Source organism: Elephas maximus, chromosome 12 (genome assembly GCF_024166365.1).
Source record: "Elephas maximus indicus isolate mEleMax1 chromosome 12, mEleMax1 primary haplotype, whole genome shotgun sequence".
Lineage (NCBI taxonomy): Eukaryota > Metazoa > Chordata > Mammalia > Proboscidea > Elephantidae > Elephas > Elephas maximus.
The window spans coordinates 42,522,343-42,541,680 of record NC_064830.1 but is presented as its reverse complement, the minus strand read 5'-3'; the positions used below and the strand labels follow the sequence as shown (position 1 = coordinate 42,541,680).

Below are 19,338 nucleotides of genomic sequence, written 5' to 3'. Positions count from 1 at the left end.
TCTAAGCCAACTCTAATGGTACCAGTTCTGTTGCCATTGGTTTGGAAATGGGCGTGTGACCCTGCTCTGGAAAAAAGACATGATGAGCATTCTTCTGTGGGGCTTCTGGGAAAAGTTTTTGTGCTCCTGAAAAGAGACCCATGGGAGGAAACTATTTTCTTCTGCTACACAATGTCATATGTGCATATGATGGTGGAATTGTGGCAGCCATCTTGCAGCCATGAGGAGAGTTAGCCTGTGATGACAAAGCTGTCACCCTGAGGGTAGAAGGGCAGAAGATGGAAAACAAATGGACCTTAAAGATGTTATTGAGCCACTGGAATAATTAACCTTAGCACTGTCCTATCCAAAGACTGTTTTATGAGGTAATATATTTTCTCTACTGTTGAAGCCTTTTTGAGTTGCAGTTGGGATTACTTAAAGCAGAAATCATCCTTACGACTGTAATATAATTAATTCACTTGCTTAAAACATCTCTGGCCCAGCCCAGAACAGATGTCTGAAAACTCTATCATTTGCAATTTGTTTTAAAAAGGTTTGTGTGTTATATTCCAAGTTTTACTCTTGTAAGGGAAAAATTTCCAACCTAATAATACCTTAAAATGTATTCATTCATTTACTCCTAAGCATTCTTTCCTCCATCAATCACTTATTAATTACCTTTTCTATGCCAGTCAGTCTGCTATACTCTAGGGATAAAAAATGAAGAGTGAATATCAATTTATTGCTAACATTTAAAGTTAAAGTCTCCTCTGTATTGTTCGCGCTAAAGTTATTTAAATGTAATTATTTCTACTTTAAAGGCATATGTTATGGATTGAATCGTGTCCCCCAAAATATATGTTTGTAGGGTAATGTCATTCAGGTATACGCATCCCCTCCTAATGGAGTCAGCTTTGCTCTTCCTCAAAGCATACTGGGGATGAATTCGGGATGATGGGAATGGCATGACTGGGCCAGTGGCCAAGGCCGAGGAATGCCTTAGCAACAGGAAGGAAAATGTCTGGGCCTGGACGTGATGTCCCTGGGAACACTGACTGCCCGAGGATATGGGAGAAAAACAATGAGCCTTGGTCCCAGCTGGAATGGTATATAAGCTTGTGTCCCTTGCTAGGTGGTTGCGGAGCGCTAAACTGGTCTGGCCGCTGCTGTGGCCCACGGTCCTGTAAGTAAGCTTTCCGAATAAACCATACATATGTCACGATTGCTGGTTCCGGAGTCTTTCTTCCGTCTCTTGGAGATACAGCTAACCTTGGGTTCAGGTGCCGCTCAGTTGTTACCCAACAATGTTATAAGGCCTAACCTCTATGCCTGCGGGTATAATCCCACTTGGGAATGGGTTGTCTTTGTTAATGGGTTAGCGTTAGTGCAGAGTGTGTCTTGAGTCAATCTCTTTTAACAGATTAAACAAGCAATTGAAAAAGCAGAGATGGGGGAAGAGACATGCCAAACCACATGAAGATCACCCAGGAGCAGAAGCTCAGAAGAGACAAGGACCTTCCTCCAGAGCTGACAGAAAAAGAAAGCTTTCCGCTAGAGCCGGCACCCTGCATTTGGAATTCTAGCCTCCTAAACTGTCAGAAAATAAATTTGTTTGTTAAAGCCACCCACCTGTGGTATTTCTGTTACAGCAACACTAGATAACTAAGACAGGTATATGTGAACATAGACTTGAGTTTTTAAAAAATGACTCCCACTTATAACTACATTAATGCAAAATTGTGAAAAAGATGAAAATTCTCAGACCCATCCAGGTTAACGTATTGTGAGGAAGCTTTTACCAAGAGAAGTAAGAAAATACAGACCTCTAAAATCTGTGACACTGATAAAGAGGCGAGGCAGGCACACACTGAGCTGCAGAGGAGAAGGGAGACAAGACGTGAGCAAATCTCTTTGCTGAAAGACTGACTCCATGAGAAAGAACAGAGAGCTTGAAATGAGTAGACTGACTCAACCCTAGCAGTTCCTAAAAAGAGCAGAGCAGGGTAAAAAGCTTTCCTGTCCAAACAGATTTTAAACTGGCAGGTAGTGTAGGCTTGGTGGGCTGTCACTGAATGGAGGAGTTAGAGCCATGTCGACCAGAGAGCCCTAGACTGGGGGTTCTGGGTCCTTGTTCAACTATTAGTAAAGCTGTCATTTGCTTCCCATTTAGCCAGGGCTGGTTGCATGCAGAGCCAAAGGAACCCTAGAAAGGAGAATGGGTGAGAGATATCATTGATGTCAGGTACTGTTGAGTGGGTGCCCACTCATAGTGACCCTCCATGCACAATGGAATGAAACACTCCCTCGTCCTGCACCATCCCCATGATCAGTTTTGGATCAGACTGGGTGAGAGATTAAAAAAAAAAAAAAAAATCTGTTGCCATTGAGTCAATTCTGAAACATTGCAACCCATGTGTTGTAGAGCAGAACCACTCCGTAGGGTTTTCTTGGCTGTAAATACTTACAGAAGCAGATCTCCAGGCCTTTCTTCTGTGGAGCCACTGGGTGGACTCAAACCACTAAGCTTTAGGTTAGTAGTCCAGTGCAAACCATTTGGACCACCTAGAGACCCTGGGTGAGAGAGAATTGCTAAAATCCACTTTGAATCCATTTCACCAAGGGAGTGAAAAAGAAAATTAAAAAATTAAAATAAAAGCTGTAATTAAAAAAAAAAAACAAACTATGGAGTACTCTGGTCTGGTTTTGAAGAAGCTTAGCAAGTATTCCACTGAAGATAATACTTTCAGAAAGGTGCCTGGCTGCACCTGGTATCTCCCACGTGGCACAGCAAGATTTGCAAAGGGCTGGCAGAACAGCAAGCTAATTTATTTCTACTAGCACCTGGGCAGTAAAAGGCATCCTTTCTAAGAACATCAGAGGGAAAACAACACCAGTGTGGATTACTTAATAGTTATAACAATTATTATCTGCAAAAGCATATGAATAAGCTCAACCAAGAACCTGAACATGTCTAATTTGAAAGTAAGTCAACACGACATCTCATGTAACAGGCCTGAGAACTTTGTTGAATGAATCCTAAAAGAACACTATTTAAATCTGAAAACACTGTCTCCTCCTGCTAGTTATTATTTTATGGCTCCTTGCCAGTTTTCTCTTCACAGTCTCTTCCTTTGGCAAATTATCTTTTATCTCAAAGCTATCTTCTGAAAGAATGTTGCTGGTCATGACGTACCATTTGCTCAAAACAAAACAACCTCGATGACTCCTATAAAACATAAAGTTCAAATGCAGACCTTTTAGCTCGGCATTCAAGGCCTTCTGTGATCTGGCCCCTTCCTACCATTCTTCTCTTGCCAAGGCTTCCTTTTCTACACCCTTCCCTCCATCCAAACTGAGCTCTTCTCTTGCCATTTCCCACATGCTCCCTGTGCTTTCCTGCCTCCGAGTCTTTGTCCTGGATGTTTGCTCTTCCCTGGGAGTCCTTTTCTCTTCTCTGGTCAAATACTCTATCTTTCCTCTTTCTTCTCAAATACTCACTACTCCTTTTCCGGTCCCCTTCCTTGAATCAAAGATTATGAATGCTGTTTAACAAACATCTGCAAGAAGTTTGACTGGGAAGGAAGAAGGAAGATAAGGTGGCAGTGGGAGAGGATGACAGGCCTAGAAGGGTTGTGGCTTGTTTCTGATTGCTGTAAGATGGGGGAAGCTTTATCTATTGAGGGGAAAGTACCATGAGAGAAGAGGAAGAACTGAAGCAGGGAGGCAGGGGATGAGATTCAGCCCTAGACGAAGGATCAGCCCTGAACAGGAAGCACGGCTGTTTCTCTACAATCTCCTCTGTATTTCCAGGATCAAGCATGCTCTGATATGATGGGGAAAAGAGGCCTGGAGTGCCAGCTTGCTCGCAAGATACCTTCTTCCTTTAGCTACTTAGTGAAATCTGAAATGCCACCATTCTGACTTATTCCTTTGGCCCATGGCTTTGACCTGGGTGTGTCTGTGTGTCTGTGTGTATGTGTGTGTGTGTCTGTGTGTCTGTGTGTGTGTGTAGAAGTTCCTGTGAGTAAAGGCCCTCCCCCCCCGCCTCCCCCCCCCCCCCCCCCGGCCTCCTGTGTTCGCAGAGGCATCTCTGTTGGGAGCTCTCCTGGGCTCACTAACTTTTCTACTGGCAGAATGGGGACCCTGGGCCCTCTCATTTGCATTTGTTGGCTGGGTGGGGAGGTGGGGCGCATTTTGTTCTCTCATCACCATCCTCCTCGGGGAGGCCTCTGGTGATCCCACTGCCTGTGACTGGGTAGGTGGTTCAAATCCAGAGTGAAGTCATACATCTCAGCCCAGCCTCCATTCAACTTGTATCCACAATGAAGCAGTTGGTTGTGCCCTGTCTGCCTGAGTCCTGGCTCCACTTTCTAATTGGCTCAGAAGTGGGAGGAGGCAGAAGCGGAATTAATGGTTGCTTTAAAAAAAAAAAAAAAAAAAATTTTTTTTTTTCAAGAGTTCAGAGTAACACTCAACACATTCTCATCCTCAGATAGATCACTGTCTCTGGGATCCAGGCCTGATGTGTTTGGAGAAGAGAGAGGGGCAAGAAAGGGGAGAACAGAAGAGGGCAAGGAGAAACCAAGGGAAGCAGATGAACCTCGCTTCCACACACAGCGGCCTCCGTCTGCTCTGGCTTGATAAATATAATTGCCAGTGATTGATTACAGTCAGTGCCTACTATTTTAAGATATGGAAATGGGTCAGCAGTTGAGCAGGCTTTGTGGGACAATGCCTATGTCCTCTCAACGTAAATTAGGGTAACATGGAACAGAGGAACCACAGGCAGGGAACTTCCTTCTAGGGTTTCCTTTTGCATTAAAAAGTTCCTAGGAATGTTCTGCATTTCACTTTGGTGAGTGGTGTCTGGGGTCTTCAAAGTTAGTAAGTGGCCATCTACGATGCATCAATTGGTCCCAACCCACCTGGAGCAAAGGAGAAAGAAGGACACCAAAAACACAAGGTAATTATGAGCCACATAAACCAGAGGCTACATCAGCCTGAGACCAGAAGAGCTAGATGGTGCCCAGCTACCACCAACAACCGCCCTGACCGACCGTCCTGACAGGGAACACAACAGAGAATCCCTGATGGAACAGGAGAAAAGTGGGGTGCAGAACTCAAATTCTAGTAAAAAGACCAGACTTCATGGTCTGACTGAGACTGGAGGGACCCCAGAAGACATGGCCGCCAGACTCTCTGTTAGCCCGGAACTAAAACCATTCCCGAAGCCAACTCTTCAGACAAAGACATGACTATAATACATAAAATGATACTTGTGAAGAGTGTGCTTCTCAGCTCAAGTAGATTTATGGGACTAAACAGACAGCTCCTGTCCGGAGGCGCGATGAGAACGCAGAAAGGGACAGGAGCTGGCTGAATGGACACGGGAAACCTGGGGTGGAAAGGAGGAGTGTGCTGTTATGTTATGGGGAGAGCAACTAGGGTCACCTAACAATGTGTGTAAAAATTTTTGAATGAGATACTAACTTGAGCTGTAAACTTCCACTTAAGTCGCTGTATTAAAAAAAAAAAAGATAAACACATTAAAAAAAAAAAAGTTTCTAGGGCCTCCTTCCACAGGCTTTTCAGATGCTTTGTTACCCCCAGATTTAACATGCCGGCACCCATTCATTACAGGATAGAGATGAGAACATTTGGGGAAGATTTGTGGGACCAATTAAGGTAGGTCCTTGCTTTCACCAGTACCGTCCAGTTATCACATTAGCAGCCGGCTGTGACAAGCAGGATAATGCTCCCCAAAGATGTCCTCAACCTAATCCCTGGAACTGTGCATATGTTACCTTACATGGCAAAAGGGACTTTTGCAGATACAATTAAGGGCCTTGAGATAGGGAGATTACACAGGTAGCCCAACCTAATCACAAAGGTCCTTAAAATCAGAGGAGCTTTCCCAGCTCTAAACAGAGGGGGATGTGACCAGGGAAGAATGGTCAGAGAGATGCAGCGCTGTGGGCTTTGAAGATGGAGGAAGGGGCCTACGAGCCAAGGAATGCAGGTGGTCTCTAGAAGCTGGAAAAAGCAATGAAAATGGATTCTCCCCTCCAGAAGGTAAGGCAGCCTATGAACCCTTGATTTTAGTCCAATGAGATTACATTTCGGACTTCTGATCCCTGGAACTGTCAGATAAGAAATCTGTATTTCTTTTAGACACTAACTTTGTGGTAATTTGTTATAGCGGCTATAGGAAGTGAATACAATGCTTGCTGCAACACAAGCTAAGTACAGGGGAATCAGCTGTAAACAAACAACACAAAACAAAACAAACAGAGTCCCCCCACAAGTACCACAGCCCCCACCAGACTGAGTCCTGAACAACTAGATGGTGCCCGGCTACCATCACCGACTGCTCTGACAGGGATCACAATAGAGGGTCCTGGAGAAAGCTGGGGGAAAATGTACAAGGCAATTCTAACTCACAAAAAAAAAAAAATGACCAGACGTACTGGTCTGAGACTGGAGAAACCTCAAGCATATGGCCCCTAACACTCTTTTAACTCAGTATTGAAGTCATTACTAATGTTCACCCTTCAGCCAAAGATTAGACAGGCCCATAAAACAAAATGAGACTAAATGGGCACATCAGCCCAGGGGCAAAGAAGACAAGGCGGGAGGGGACAGGAAAGCTGGTAACAGAGAACCCAAGGTCGAGAAGGGGAGAGTGTTGACATGTCATGGGGTTGGTGACCAATGCCACAAAACAATATGTGTATTGTTTAATGAGAAACTAACGTCCTCTGTAAAGCTTCATCTACAGTACAATAAATAAAATAAAATTAAATAAATACCAAAAAAAAAAAAAAAAAGGGTCCCTGCTCCAACAAAACACACATTCTGTGGGGGAGAAACAAGACTGACAAATAATTCCACGCTATTATTTCAGGCCCACCACTTGTCTGTCAGTTTGTCATACTGTGGTGGAGAATTATGTCTTACTGTTGTAGAGATTTTATGGTGCTGGCGAAGGATATTAAATACACCTTGGACTGCCAGGAGAATGAACAAATCTGTCTTGGAAGTAATATAGCCAGAGTACTCCTTAGAAGCAAGGATGGTGAGATTTCATCTTATGTACTTTGGACATATCATTAGGAGGGACCAATGGCTAGAGAAGGACATCATGCTTGATAAAGTAGATGGTCAGTGAAAAAGAGGAAGACCGTCAACGAGATGGATCAACACAGCAGCTGCAACAATGGCCTCAAACATAGCAACGATTGTGAGGAAGGTGTAGGACCAGACAGTGTTTTGTTCTATTGTACACAGGGTCACTATGAGTAGGAACCAACTCGATGGCACCTAACAACAACAATTATTTCAGGCAGAATGTGCTCTGAAGAAATAAAAAGCAGGGGAAGGGGATGGATAAGGAGCCCTGGTGGAGCAATGGTTAAGGACTTGGCTGCTAACCAAAAGGTTGGTGGTTTGAACCCACTCAGTGGCTCCGCTGAAGAACGAGTTGGTGATCTGTTTCTGTAAAGATAGCCAAGAAAACCCTATGGGGAAGTTCTGTTCTGTCACATGGGGTCACTATGAGTCAGAATCGATTCAACGGCACCCAACGACAAGGACTAAAAGACATCCTCTGCCTTTTGAGGGACTCAGAGCAAGAGTAGGAAAAATAGACTGTCCTCACAGCAGGCATGTCTGAGGGGCCGTAGGACCATGGAGGGAGGGTCCTCCTCCTGCCTGGGGAATCAGGTAACACCTCACTGAGGTGGTGACATTGGGATGGAACCTTTAAAGATGAACAGAATTTGCAAGAAGGAAGATACATGAATGGAGGAAGGGAAATCTGGGCAGGGGGAACAGCATATGCAGAGTCACAAAGGTGTGAAGACTGTGGTGTATTCAGGACCATGAGGAGTTCGGTGTGGCTGGGGCCCAGAGAGCAGGGGAAAACAATAGGGCATTTTAAGAAGCATATGATTCATTGCACGGTGGTTAATTGCTCAGCTGCTAACCAAAAGGTCAAGCAGTTCGACCCCAACAGCCACTTCACAGGAGAAAGATGTGGCCCTCGGCTTCCGTGAAGATTAACTGCCTTGGAAACCCTATGGGGCAGCTCTACTCTGTCTCACAGGTTCGCTATGAGTCGGAATCGACTGAACGGCCATGGGATGATTCATTGCAGCATTTCAAATAAGGTCACATTCACAAATTCCAGGGATTTGGATGTGGATATATCTTTTGAGGGGCCACCATTCAACCCACCACGGATCCCTAAGTAAAAGATGACTAACTTTACCTGAGGACAGCTTCACAAGCAAGGCGACACTCAAGTGCTTTACAAGTATCATCTTATTTAATACCCTAGCACGTCGTGCGGTGGCAGAATCATCATCCTGGGGCAGGGTCCAACAGATTCTTTTTTAATTGTTGCTGAGAATATATACAGCGGAACATACACCAATTCAACAATTTCTACATGTACAGTTCAGTGACACTGATTACATTCTTTGAGTTGTGCAGCCATTCACACCCTCCTTTTCTGAGTTGTTTCTCTTCCAGTAACATAAACTCCCTGCCCTCTAAGCTCCCCATCTGACCTTTCCAGTTGGTGTTGTCAGTTTGATCCCATACAGATCGTTCTTTAAAAGAACACAATGCTCAAGGCAGACATTTAGTCCGACAGATTTTTAAGGAAGGTGGGGTCAAATCAGATCTGGGTTTGGATCCTCTTGTTGGCTACGGTGTGGAGAATGGGGCGAGGGGTTGCTGAGTGGAGGGCAGAGCCAAGGATGACTATGATTCTTAAGACTGGAGTGGTGAGGGTGGAGCAGCAACCACTGGGGTGGTCTAGATTTTTTTCTCATCTGCAAATGAGGGCTTTGGGCCAGCCTCTCTCTGAGGTCCCTCCAGCCTCGCCGTTCTGGATGTTGGTGACTTTCCACCCATCAGAGGCTGTGGAGGAGGTAGGAGCTCTGTCTCCTCTTGGCATAGGCCTTTCCTAGCCACCTCTTGTTCTCAGATCTTTTTCTGCTCCTTCTTATCCCGTGGAGAGACTGCAAAGAGGCTTGTTAGCACATATTTCTATGGTGCCTCTTCCCAGAGGGGCCCTGACACAAGCGCTTTTGGAAATGTGACATTCCCGTAGAGGCCATGGGATTACTCAGCATTCATCATTCATGCTCTGCACTCTGTGGGCATTTGTGCTCCTTTCTCCAAATTTAGCCTCCCTGGGCCCCAATTTCCCCATCTGGGCCAGAGTGGAATGGTGTCGAGGGTCTTTTTTGGCTCTGACTTCCAGGGACTTATGATTCTCCAGGCTTTCCTTGGCTTTGAGATCACAGGATACCCTTTGTTACGTTGTTGTTGTTGGGTGCCATCGAGTGGGTTCCAACTCATAGCGACCCTACTATGCACAACAGAACGAAACACTACCTGGTCCTGGGCCATCCTTACAATCGTTGTTATGCTTGAGCTCACTGTTGCTTTTGAGTGCCTTCCAACCTGGGGACTCATCTTCCAACACTATATCAGACAATGTTCCGCTGCTATTCATAAGGTTTTCACCGGCTAATGCTTTTCAGAAGTAGACTGCAGGGTCCTTCTTCCTAGTCTGTCTTAGTCTGGAAGCTCAGCTGAAACCTGTCCTCCATGGGTGACCCTGCTGGTATCTGAATACCGGTAGCATGGCTTCCAGCATCACAGCAACATACAAGCCCCCACAGTACGACAAACTGACAGACATGTGGGGGACCCTTAGTTACAGAGAAGCAATAATTGAGCCCAAGAAGATTCCAGAGGATTTCTTCTTGAGCCAGACTTGTCCAGTGGTCTAGTATGTGGGGCTCATAGACAGAAGCAGATTCCAGCTCCACCTCTTCCTCTTCCTAGATGTGGCGTCATGAGCAAGTTACTTCTCTGAGGGTGTGGGGTCAGGAGCAAGTTATTTCTCGAGCCCGTTTCCTCACCTGTAAAAAAAAAAAAAGAGTGACCCCATGGGTGTCAGAGTAGAACTGTGCACATAGGGTTTTCAATGGCTGATTTTTGGAAGTAAATTGCTGAGCCTTTCTTCTGAGATACCTCTGGGTGGACTCGAACTTCCACCCTTTCGATTAGCAGCCAAATGCATTAACTGTTTGCATCATCCAGACTTAAAATAAGAGTGCTAATAGCACCAACCTCGTAAGATTAAAGAAGAGAACACAATGAATCGCACCTGGGAAGCAGGGAGCCCGTAGGAAGTGTTACAACCCGTGGGGAGAAATCCGATCAATGCGTGCAAACTGAGAGTGTGATCAGTGCTTAACCGATGTTATTTCAACAATAAGGAGCCTTGGTGGTGCAGTGGTTAAGCTCTCAGCTGCTAACCATAACGTCAGCAGTTCCAACCCACCAGCAGCTTCAGGGGAGAAAGGTGTGGCAGTCTGCTTCCGTCGAGGTTACAGTCTTGGAAACCCTGTGGGACAGTTCTACTCTGTCCTATAGGTTCTCTATGAGTGGGTCTTTCGTTTTTTTTAATTTCAACAACAGGCTATGGAGTAGTTACTTTGTTTCAAATACTGGGCTGGAGTGAAGACTTGGTCCTGGCTCCTGAGATCTAGGCTCACACCCAGCCAAAATCAAACCCGTTGCCATCAAGTCGATTTCAACTCATAGTGACCCTGCAGGACAGAGTAGAACTGCCTCAGAGTTTCCAAGGAGTGCCAGATGGATTCGAACTGGTGACCTTTTGGTTATCAGCCTTAGCACTTAACCACTGTGACACCACACCCAAGAGGGGGACAAACCCAGCCCGAAGGCCAGTGAGGGGATATTTTCTTGGCTGTGCTTTCTCAGTCCTGCTTCCTTCTGCCGCCTAAGGGGCACTGAGCAGGGACATTTCTCTGTGAAAGTGGGCTGAACAAGCCCAGAGAGGGTAGAGGAGTGAGACTGGCGCCTGAGCTGCAAGGATGAGGCAAGTGCAGCGATGCAGTGAGTGGGCACACATACTCACGTGCAATGCTCACACATATACTCACATACTGACTTACACTCTCTTGCACCTATACACTCTCACACATTCATACATACACATACTTACATATCCTGCTCACTCACTCACACTCTTACACATACTCACGCACACTTGTTCACACATAGGCTTATCCACACACACTTACTTATACCCTCACACACTTTCACACACACATATTCACATACACTCTCACACACACACATACCCACTGAACAACCCAGAGACTGAGTCAGTGAGACACTAACATAGAGGCAGAAGATGGACACAGACACGCAGAAATGGACAGAGAGAGGGTGGCAAAGGAAGAGAGAGACGAAGTGAAAGCACACAAACGAACCGAAAGACGCTGTCAGAGGAGAGAGCTGCAATGGAGTCAGAGAGGGCCCCAGGTATAACCACAGAGGAGGCCCAAGGAAGATGGCCGCCCAGCCCAGTCCTGCATGGGTCACTTGGGCATGGAAGTGGGCAGAGCCGCTCAGCGATTCAGTCGTCAGATGGACAGTCACTCACTTTTGCCTGGTTCTGTGGAGACTTGCCAACCATTTTGGTTCCCATGAATCCACTTCTTCCTCGCAGTGATCCCATCCAGGTGTTAGGGCTGTGCTGTGCACCACAGGACACTGTGGCGTGAGGGGAAGTAATTTGTCCCAGGTCCCCATCTAGCATCAAGGCCAAAGCACAGCAGAGTTCTCTGAAGGCCGAGTCCTAGCTCTTCCTGCTGTATCACACGCCCCTCTCTTTTGGGTGTTGTTGTCAGCTGCCGTCAAGTCAGCCCAGACTCATGGCAACCCCATGCACAACAGAATGAAATGCTGCCTGGTCCTCATGATAGGCTGTGGATTAGACAGTTGTGATCCATAGGGTTTTCGCTGGCTGATTTTCAGAAGTAGTTCACCAGGCCTTTCTTCCTAGTCTGTCTTAGTCTGGAAGTTCTACTGAAACCTGTTCAGCATCATAGCAATGCATAAACCTCCACTGACAGATGGGCGATGGCTGCACATGAGGTGCATTGACTGGGAATCGAACTTGGGTCTCCTGCATGAAAAGCAAAAACTCTACCACTGAACTACTACTACCCCCATTCTTCTGGGTGACAAGACACAAACCTCTGAGCCATGGGAGGTGATGAGGAGCCACAGCCCTGTACAGAACCCTCATGTGTGCTGTCACACCCCATCACCCACCTTTCTGCTCTGGCCATTGCAGCACGTATACCCCAAAAGCACCTTGCCTCCTGCATTGAGCACCTTGTTTGCTGCTCAGGAGCCCACCACTCAGCCACAAACCTGGGAGCACTAGCAAGTGAACACTCCACTGGGCACGCTTACCCAATGGGAGAGGGAGTAGTGGGCGGATATTCTCCTCACTGAGCCCCCCATGGGGGAATGTGGAGCATTCTGCATGGCTCAGAAGGTCCCAGTGGGACTGAGCCCCATGCCCACCACATACCCTTGTATTTATTGCCTTTCCACCTTCTCTGTTTCATCTTCCCAGGCCCCCACTCCTTTCCCTGGGGTCACTTCCCCAATCAAATCACCACACGCAGGCCCCTGTCTCAGACTCTGCTTTCAGCTAAGGTCCTAGAGCCCAGGGGAACTACTAATTTTCTCCTGCCTCCCACTTCTCTGTCCCCCAGGACACCAGGGTTCTGCTCTGATCTATTGTTTGCTGGATTCAGGAGCTCCCACATTTCCCCCAGAGGGCCAAACCACTCTTGTTTATCCAATAACAATTAATTCACAGCAATCACCTCTAGCCTTGAACCATATAAACAAAGAGCCGTCTTCAGCAAAGAGGTATTCCATCCAGGCAGATCCTGGAGTAATGGGGGTCAGGATGCCCTCCACACTTCTACCCAAATCCACGACTCTGTCTTCATTTTAGGATACAGATTTAGGATAAAAGCCACCCACAAAGCCATGCAGGGTCTTCATACAGGGTGTGCGTGTGTTTTAAAGGTCTATCTTTACTGTATCTTCTGATTACAAAAGCAATACATGCCAGCTGTCCAAATTACAATACAAAATGTATAAATCAGAAACTGAAAGCACCTCCCCCTAATTCCAACCTTTTCATTTCAGTGTGTATTTTTTAATTGCCCTGGAGATGGACATTTTCAGCATATGTGCATTTGGGCTGTGTGTCCTCTCAGGGACAACCAGTGCACTTACAAAGAGCCATTTCTTCTTAGGGAAACCATCCATTCTTTCATTAACGATGTTTTCAGTACCCAAGACAGAAAGGGCTCGTTGCCTTGATGCCCGTCTCCTAGCAGGTGTGTTTTCCCTGATCTCTTCTGCAGGCAGAGCCTTGGGCAGCTCTCCTGCTCTGGAATGTCCTCGCAGCTGCCTCCGGCTCCCAGGGAGACCCCGGGTAGGCTGCAGGTGTCCCACTGCGCCTCCCACGTCCACAGGGAAAGGCTGTGCCCTAAAGCCCAAAATGCAGAGCAGGGGAGGGAAAGGCTGTGGGCCCTTTCCTGCTGCTGGGCCTTTATTCAGATGGCTCCAGGCACTGGAAGGCTGCCTCTTTCAGGCCCAATCAGATCCTTCCCTTCTGTCCTGAAAGGCCCTGACTCAAGTCCCCTCAGCCAGAAGTTGCCTCTGGCTGCAACTTGTGCACAGCTGAGTGTCTGCTTTTTCTGGACATGGCGCCCTGGCGGGGCTGGCAGGCGTCCCAAGGAGCCTGACTGCAGATGGGCAGGGAATGGCAGTGACTCGGTGGTCTGAGTGCGAGGGGCAGGAGATCTGGGGCTTGACCAGGGGTCTCTGAGTGGAGCCTTCTCCCTTCCCGGGATGGGTGGGGAGAGGCTGGGGCATGAATGGTGGCAAAAGACCCTGCACCCTTGGGACCCAGCAGCTGGGCCTGGCCTTGCTAAGCCTGGCACTCTACCTAGGAACCACAAGGGTTGGTACGTGTACCAGGAAAGGGGGAGCGATTCATACAGGGTGCAACGCAGGCATCCCTTGAGCCAAAGCAGGGCCGAACAAAGTGCTTACTAGCTTTTTTTCCCATCAACACGTCTACCTTTGTTAAATATAAAAACCATGCCCTCCTTTAACATGTGACAACTCAAAATAAAAATTCTCAACTTTATTCAAGGTACTCTCCCTCTACATCTGATGTTATAACCACTACAGTTGGGACCAAAGCCTTAAGAAGTTTGGGCCGAGGTTGGCAATTTTTCAGACTTGCTGTTAAGGGCCTGATAGAAACAGGATGGCTTCTCTGAAAGGGCCCACTCCCTGAGGGATGTGAGTTGATGCCTGATGTTCTGGGAAGGGCAGTCACAGTTGACAACCGACCTGAGGAGGCTCTCCATCCAGGGCCTGCATGGCAGAGGCTCACTCTCCTCTCCCCTATCCCTTCAGCTCTCTCCAGGGGCACCAGTCCCCCAGTGCTGCTGGCTGTGCTCCACACTCCCTACCCCACTGCACACACGCCTTTGTTCCCAACCACTTATTTTCCTCTTCTCCCTTCATCTGATCTGAACTCCTAAAGCCTGTGTTTGATCTTGGCAAGGTGTTCCGTTACACCGCAGTGTCAAAGACTGATAGGCTTACCCTTCCAAAGAAGTATTTGCATCTTTATCGGTGAGTCAGTGAATTCAAACACTTCTCAAAAGGATAGAATATGCACGGGAGATCTTTGCGAAGCAGCGTCTCTTCCAGCTCCACGTGCTCGTGTCTACCGGGCTACTCTTAGCCCTTCCCTTAAGAAGAACGAGGATCAGCAGCGGTCCCCTTCAGTGGAAAGCCTCTGCCCCGCACTCGGGCCTCTGGGCTCCCAGGGTGGGCGGAGCTGTCCCCAAACCTCAGCCCCAGCATCTCCGGGCCCGGAAGGAAGCTGAGGCAGAGGGAGGGGGCGACAGGGGTGCCCCAGAGCGCGCCTCACCTGCGGGAAAGCACGTCCCTGGCTTTTATCCTCCGAAACGGGGCCTGCCCAGGAGAAGATGTTGATTCACGCCATCCTTCCTGCCCGCCTCGACCCCCGGCGCTTCCACGCAGCTGTCGCTGTCACCGCCGGCCCGCCGCCCAGTGCTGGCGCGTAGGGAAGGCGGGGGCCGCCACCGGGGGCATCGAGCCCACCTCCAAGTCTCGCTCCCTCGCTCCTCCTCCCCCTTCGCCGCCGCGGTCCCGGGTTTGGAGCGGGGCGCCTCACACTCAGCTCCCTAACTCCGCGACGCGCTCGCCTAGAGGCGGCGACTTGGGGAGGGAGGGGCCGGCGCCCGCCCCCGCCGCCCGCCTCCCGGGGCCTGGAGCGCGCGTGGCCCGGAGCCGCCCGCCCTCCCGCGCCGAGGAGGCTCACTGTGCAGCGCGCCACGCCAGGACTCGGTTGGCTCGGCTCGGCGAGCGGGCAAGCAGGAGGATGCTGGCAGGCTTCCCCGGGCTCGGCCCGCGCTCCCGCCGGGGAGGACCCCGAGCGCGCCCCTAGCAGCTGCCAAGACCACTGCGGTGCGAGAGGGAGGGGTCCGCCGCGTCGCGCGCGCCGCCACCCGCGCTTCCAGGCCCCGGCCCCCGAGCCGCAGCCCTAGGGGCCGGCGCGCTTGACCGGCGACCGCGAATTTTCCATCTCCCCGCCGCCGCTGCCTCTTTCCTCCTGCAGCCGGGCGCCTCTGGATGCTCAGGGCCAGCCCTGCGCCTCTCCCGACCGGATCCCGGGACTGACTGCGGCGGAATCGCGCTCCGGCCGCTGGCCGGGGGCCTTGGCGGGGCGGTGCGGCGCCACGAGAAGCAGCCCCCCGGCGCGCTGAGCCCTCCCGCCGCACGCGTGACTCGGCTCGGCAGTCCGCGCGGGGACGGTCCGGACCACGCGGCCCCCGAGTTCGCACACAGGTAAACGCAGCGGCACAGCCGGGCTTCCGGAGGGCCGAGCCTGCTCTCCCGAGGGGACACAATGCCCGGAGGTTGGGAAGGGGGCCCAGGTTGGGAAGGGGACCTATAGGGCTGGAGTCTCCAAGGGCTGAGTGGAAAAAGGAAGTACGTAAACAGAAGGAAGATTGAGGAATCCCCAGGATGGCTACCGTTTTTTTCTGACACGTTTTATTTTCGGCTTCTAAGGTTTTTTTTTCTAAGGGTTGGGCCTGGAGGAAATTTAGGTGAGGAACTCAGGGACTGAGAGAGAAGAGATGACACAGAGAGACCAGGGATGCAAGAGATGGAGGGGTGGCCAGGCTCCTCAGCAAGCCGAGACAGGAAGCTGAGTGGCGTGGACAGGACCAAATGTGTGTGGTCCGCGGTGGCATGAGTGAGGGAGTGGTAGAGAAGGCCCTGGCTCTGCAGTCTCTTGCAGCACCCACTCTTTTATGAGAGGTAGTGATAGGGTGGGTCATGGGGAAGGCATGGGGTAGGAAGGAAAAAGAGCTTCTACTGAGGGATGGTGTTCTTTAAGTTCCAGATGGTTAGCGCTACCTGTGCCCTGGAAACTCCCGCTGCGTTCCTGCCACAAGTGGCTGTCCCTCAGCCTCAGCCAAGAAGGAGCCTCCAGCCTTCGCCAGGTCTCAGAGAGCCCTGGTAGGTGGCCATTCTGGGTGTCCCCTCCTCAGCCCCCAGTCTTCTCCAGGGCCAGTAGAAACAGACACCAGTGAAGATGCCTCGGAATCAGGGCTTCTCTGATCCCGAGTACTCAGCTGAGTACTCGGCTGAATACTCCGTCAGCCTGCCCTCTGACCCTGATCGAGCGGTGGGCCGGACCCATGAAATCTCCGTCCGGAGCTCGGGGTCTTGCCTCTGCCTGCCTCGCTTCATGCGGCTGACCTTCGTGCCTGAGTCCTTGGAGAACCTCTACCAGACATACTTCAAAAGGCAGCGCCATGAGACCCTGCTGGTGCTGGTGGTTTTCGCAGCCCTCTTCGACTGCTACGTGGTGGTCATGTGCGCCGTGGTCTTCTCCAAAGACATGCTGGCGCCCCTCATCGTGGCCGGGATTGGACTGGTGTTGGACATCATCCTTTTCGTGCTCTGCAAAAAGGGGGTGCTCCCTGACCGGGTCACCCGCAAAGTGGTGCCCTACCTGCTGTGGCTGCTGATAACAGCCCAGATCTTCTCCTACCTGGGCCTGAACTTTGCCCAGGCCCACACAGCCAGCGACACGGTGGGTTGGCAGGCCTTCTTCATCTTCTCCTTCTTCATCACGCTGCCCCTCAGTCTCAGCCCCATCGTGATCATCTCAGTTGTCTCCTGCGTTGTACACACGCTTGTCTTGGGGGTCACCGTGGCCCAGCAGCAGCAGGACCAGCTAAAGGGGATCCAGTTGCTGAGGGAGGTGAGTCCTGCCATCTTTCCCCACCCTGCGGCTTCCTTGTCCACTAGCTCTCACCCAAGGTGACACCTGATTTGAAGTGGGGAGAGGCGTCATTTTTTGGCCCTGAGTCCAGGGCCCCGGAGCATCAGCTGCCTGGGTAGGAAGGGACCACCTCTTCCCCTACCCCTGGCTTTGCACCTCCATGCCATTTGCCCAGAGTTTGCCTGTGCTTGGTCCCTAGGGACTGGCAGATGGCAGGACATTGGGCCTTAGGGCTGCTCTGTCACCTGTGCCAGCCCAAGTGGGTGACAGGAAGGCCGGTCTAGACCTGGTCTTGAGCAGCGGAGTCCTGGCAATTCCCTGTCAGTGACCTGGTTAGGAAGATCTCTTGTGGAAAAAGAGGTTTCCCTTGAGAGCCACGAGGCTGGATTCTGGTCAAGTGACTTAACCTGTGTGGACTCAGTGCTCCTCTGACAAATGGGAGTGGTTGTTGTTAAGATCAAAGGCGTTGTGGTGAAAGCACTTAGGAAATGGGAAGGACTGTGTAGAGGGAAGATGCAGTTATTATATATCCTGTGAACTCAGGGTGCCATGACCAGTTAGGCAACTGTGGAGAATGAGTCTCCCCACAGAAGGCATGGCATGGGAGCAAACGAGGAAAATGATGCTGGCCACCCTGGTGGAGGGCCTGTTTGTCTGGGAGGATTATTCTGCTGGAAGGGTGGGATATTGGGCTCAGGTTAACTATCAGACAAGAATTGTGCTCCCCCTGGGGCCAGGCTCCAGGCTAGGGGCTGAGGGGCTGCAGAGACATGAGAGGTGATTCTCGCCCTTCTGAGTTTATGATCTGTTAACCCATCTGGAGGATGGAGGACTCCACTGAGCTTAGAATCAGTGAATTCCATGGTTGTATGTCCTTATTTTACACACAATGAGGTGAGCCCAGAGTCGGGGAAATGACCTGCCCAAGGCCACACAGCTCATCGTGACAGAGTCAGGGCTAGCGTGTCCATTTCTTGACTTCAGCTCCAGTCCCCTTTCCGCTAATACACTGCGTCGTTTCTGCCATCACCTGGGATTGGGGCCTAAATCTCTAAGGGCCCGGCAGTGTCGTTGGTGGTTGATGCAAGAACCCTGTGGACCCATTCTGTTGCCTCCCACTTGGTTCAAAGAGAACATGGTTTTTTCCTCAGTTTTAACTGTTTCCTGGCTCTTGGACGGGAACCCTAGTGGCATAGTGGTTAAGTGCTACGGCTGCTAACCAATAGGTCGGCAGTTTGAATCCACCAGGCGCTCCTTGCTCTATGGGGCAGTTCTACTCTGTCCTATAAGGTTTCTATGAGTCGGGATCAACAGGACAGCAGTGGGTTTGGGTTTTTTTTTTTTTTTTTTTTTTTGGTTTTGGCTCTTGAACCAAGATTTTCCTGTTCCCATATTCTGGGTCACGCAGTGGGCTGTCTCACGGAAGCTCTGTGCTTCTCAATCCGCAGGACCCCAGCCCTGGGCTGATGCATGTGGGTTTCTGTGGGCACATCCCAACAGGTTCCTTTGTATTTCTCCCAATGCCCTATTTCAAATGAGATGGCAACCTACCATTAACGCCATGACTTCGGGGTTGGGGGACTTCAGATCCTGCCTCTGCCAATGGAGGGCCCTGCTGGTAGCTGCGTGGGGAGAGTAGCAAGAGAGTCCTTACTATTGGGAGTCAGTAAAAAGCACGGCTTGGGGGCAGACAGACAGGAAGGCATGGCCGCCTGGGGCCTGGGATCAAAGACTAAGCCTTCTACTGAACAGTCATGTCACTCTTCCTTCCCTGCCAGGGTCCCATATGCTGTGCTGTCTACTTAGGGACAGCGCCTGGGCCCTGCAAATCACTCTTGGAGATGGCTCCTGAACCCATGATTGCTGGCCTGCTTTGAGTGTTGCTAAGTAACAAAACACCAAAACAAAATAGGAAACAGAAAAAAAGATAGAAAAATAAGTAAATTAACATGAAAAACATGAGCATCCCAGAGGAGCCTGACCTTGACATGGAAGCAGAGGCAGGGAAGAGGCTTGGGGAATGAAGGGGCGGAGAGGGCCCATGGTCCAGTTGGGAGCCAGGGAGAGAAAGCCGAGGCCCCAGCTTACAA

The 19,338-nt window shown here is 50.0% G+C and overlaps 2 protein-coding genes across 2 annotated transcripts in view; one reads left to right on the top strand and one right to left on the bottom strand.

The window, feature by feature from the left end:
* Positions 1-7,999: 7,999 nt before the first annotated feature.
* Positions 8,000-16,488, bottom strand: LOC126087028 (uncharacterized). Its single transcript, XM_049903989.1, has 3 exons — positions 16,452-16,488; positions 15,272-15,925; positions 8,000-9,920 (listed from the first exon to the last, which is right to left on the bottom strand). Exons 1-3 carry the CDS (start codon positions 16,486-16,488, stop codon positions 9,799-9,801), a joined length of 813 nt encoding a protein of 270 aa, XP_049759946.1. The 3' UTR covers positions 8,000-9,798.
* The window catches only part of ADCY3 (adenylate cyclase 3), a 125,440-nt gene continuing 120,846 nt past the window's right edge, over positions 14,745-19,338 (top strand). The window contains exons 1-2 of the mRNA XM_049902748.1: positions 14,745-15,798; positions 16,355-17,227. Coding sequence (XP_049758705.1) covers positions 16,553-17,227 — 675 coding nt within the window. The 5' untranslated portion in view covers positions 14,745-15,798; positions 16,355-16,552. The remainder of the gene's footprint in view (positions 15,799-16,354; positions 17,228-19,338) is intronic.

Coding starts and splice junctions, on each gene's coding strand:
- LOC126087028 (XM_049903989.1), bottom strand. CDS start 16,488: ATGGCCACCTACCAGGGCTCTCTGAGACCTGGCGAAG. Junction 15,926..16,451: donor CTCTCTGAGACCTGGCGAAG/GCTGGAGGCTCC, acceptor TTTTCCACTCAG/CCCTTGGAGACTCCAGCCCT. Junction 9,921..15,271: donor CTGGCGTGGCGCGCTGCACA/GTGAGCCTCCTC, acceptor TTTTTTTTACAG/GTGAGGAAACGGGCTCGAGA.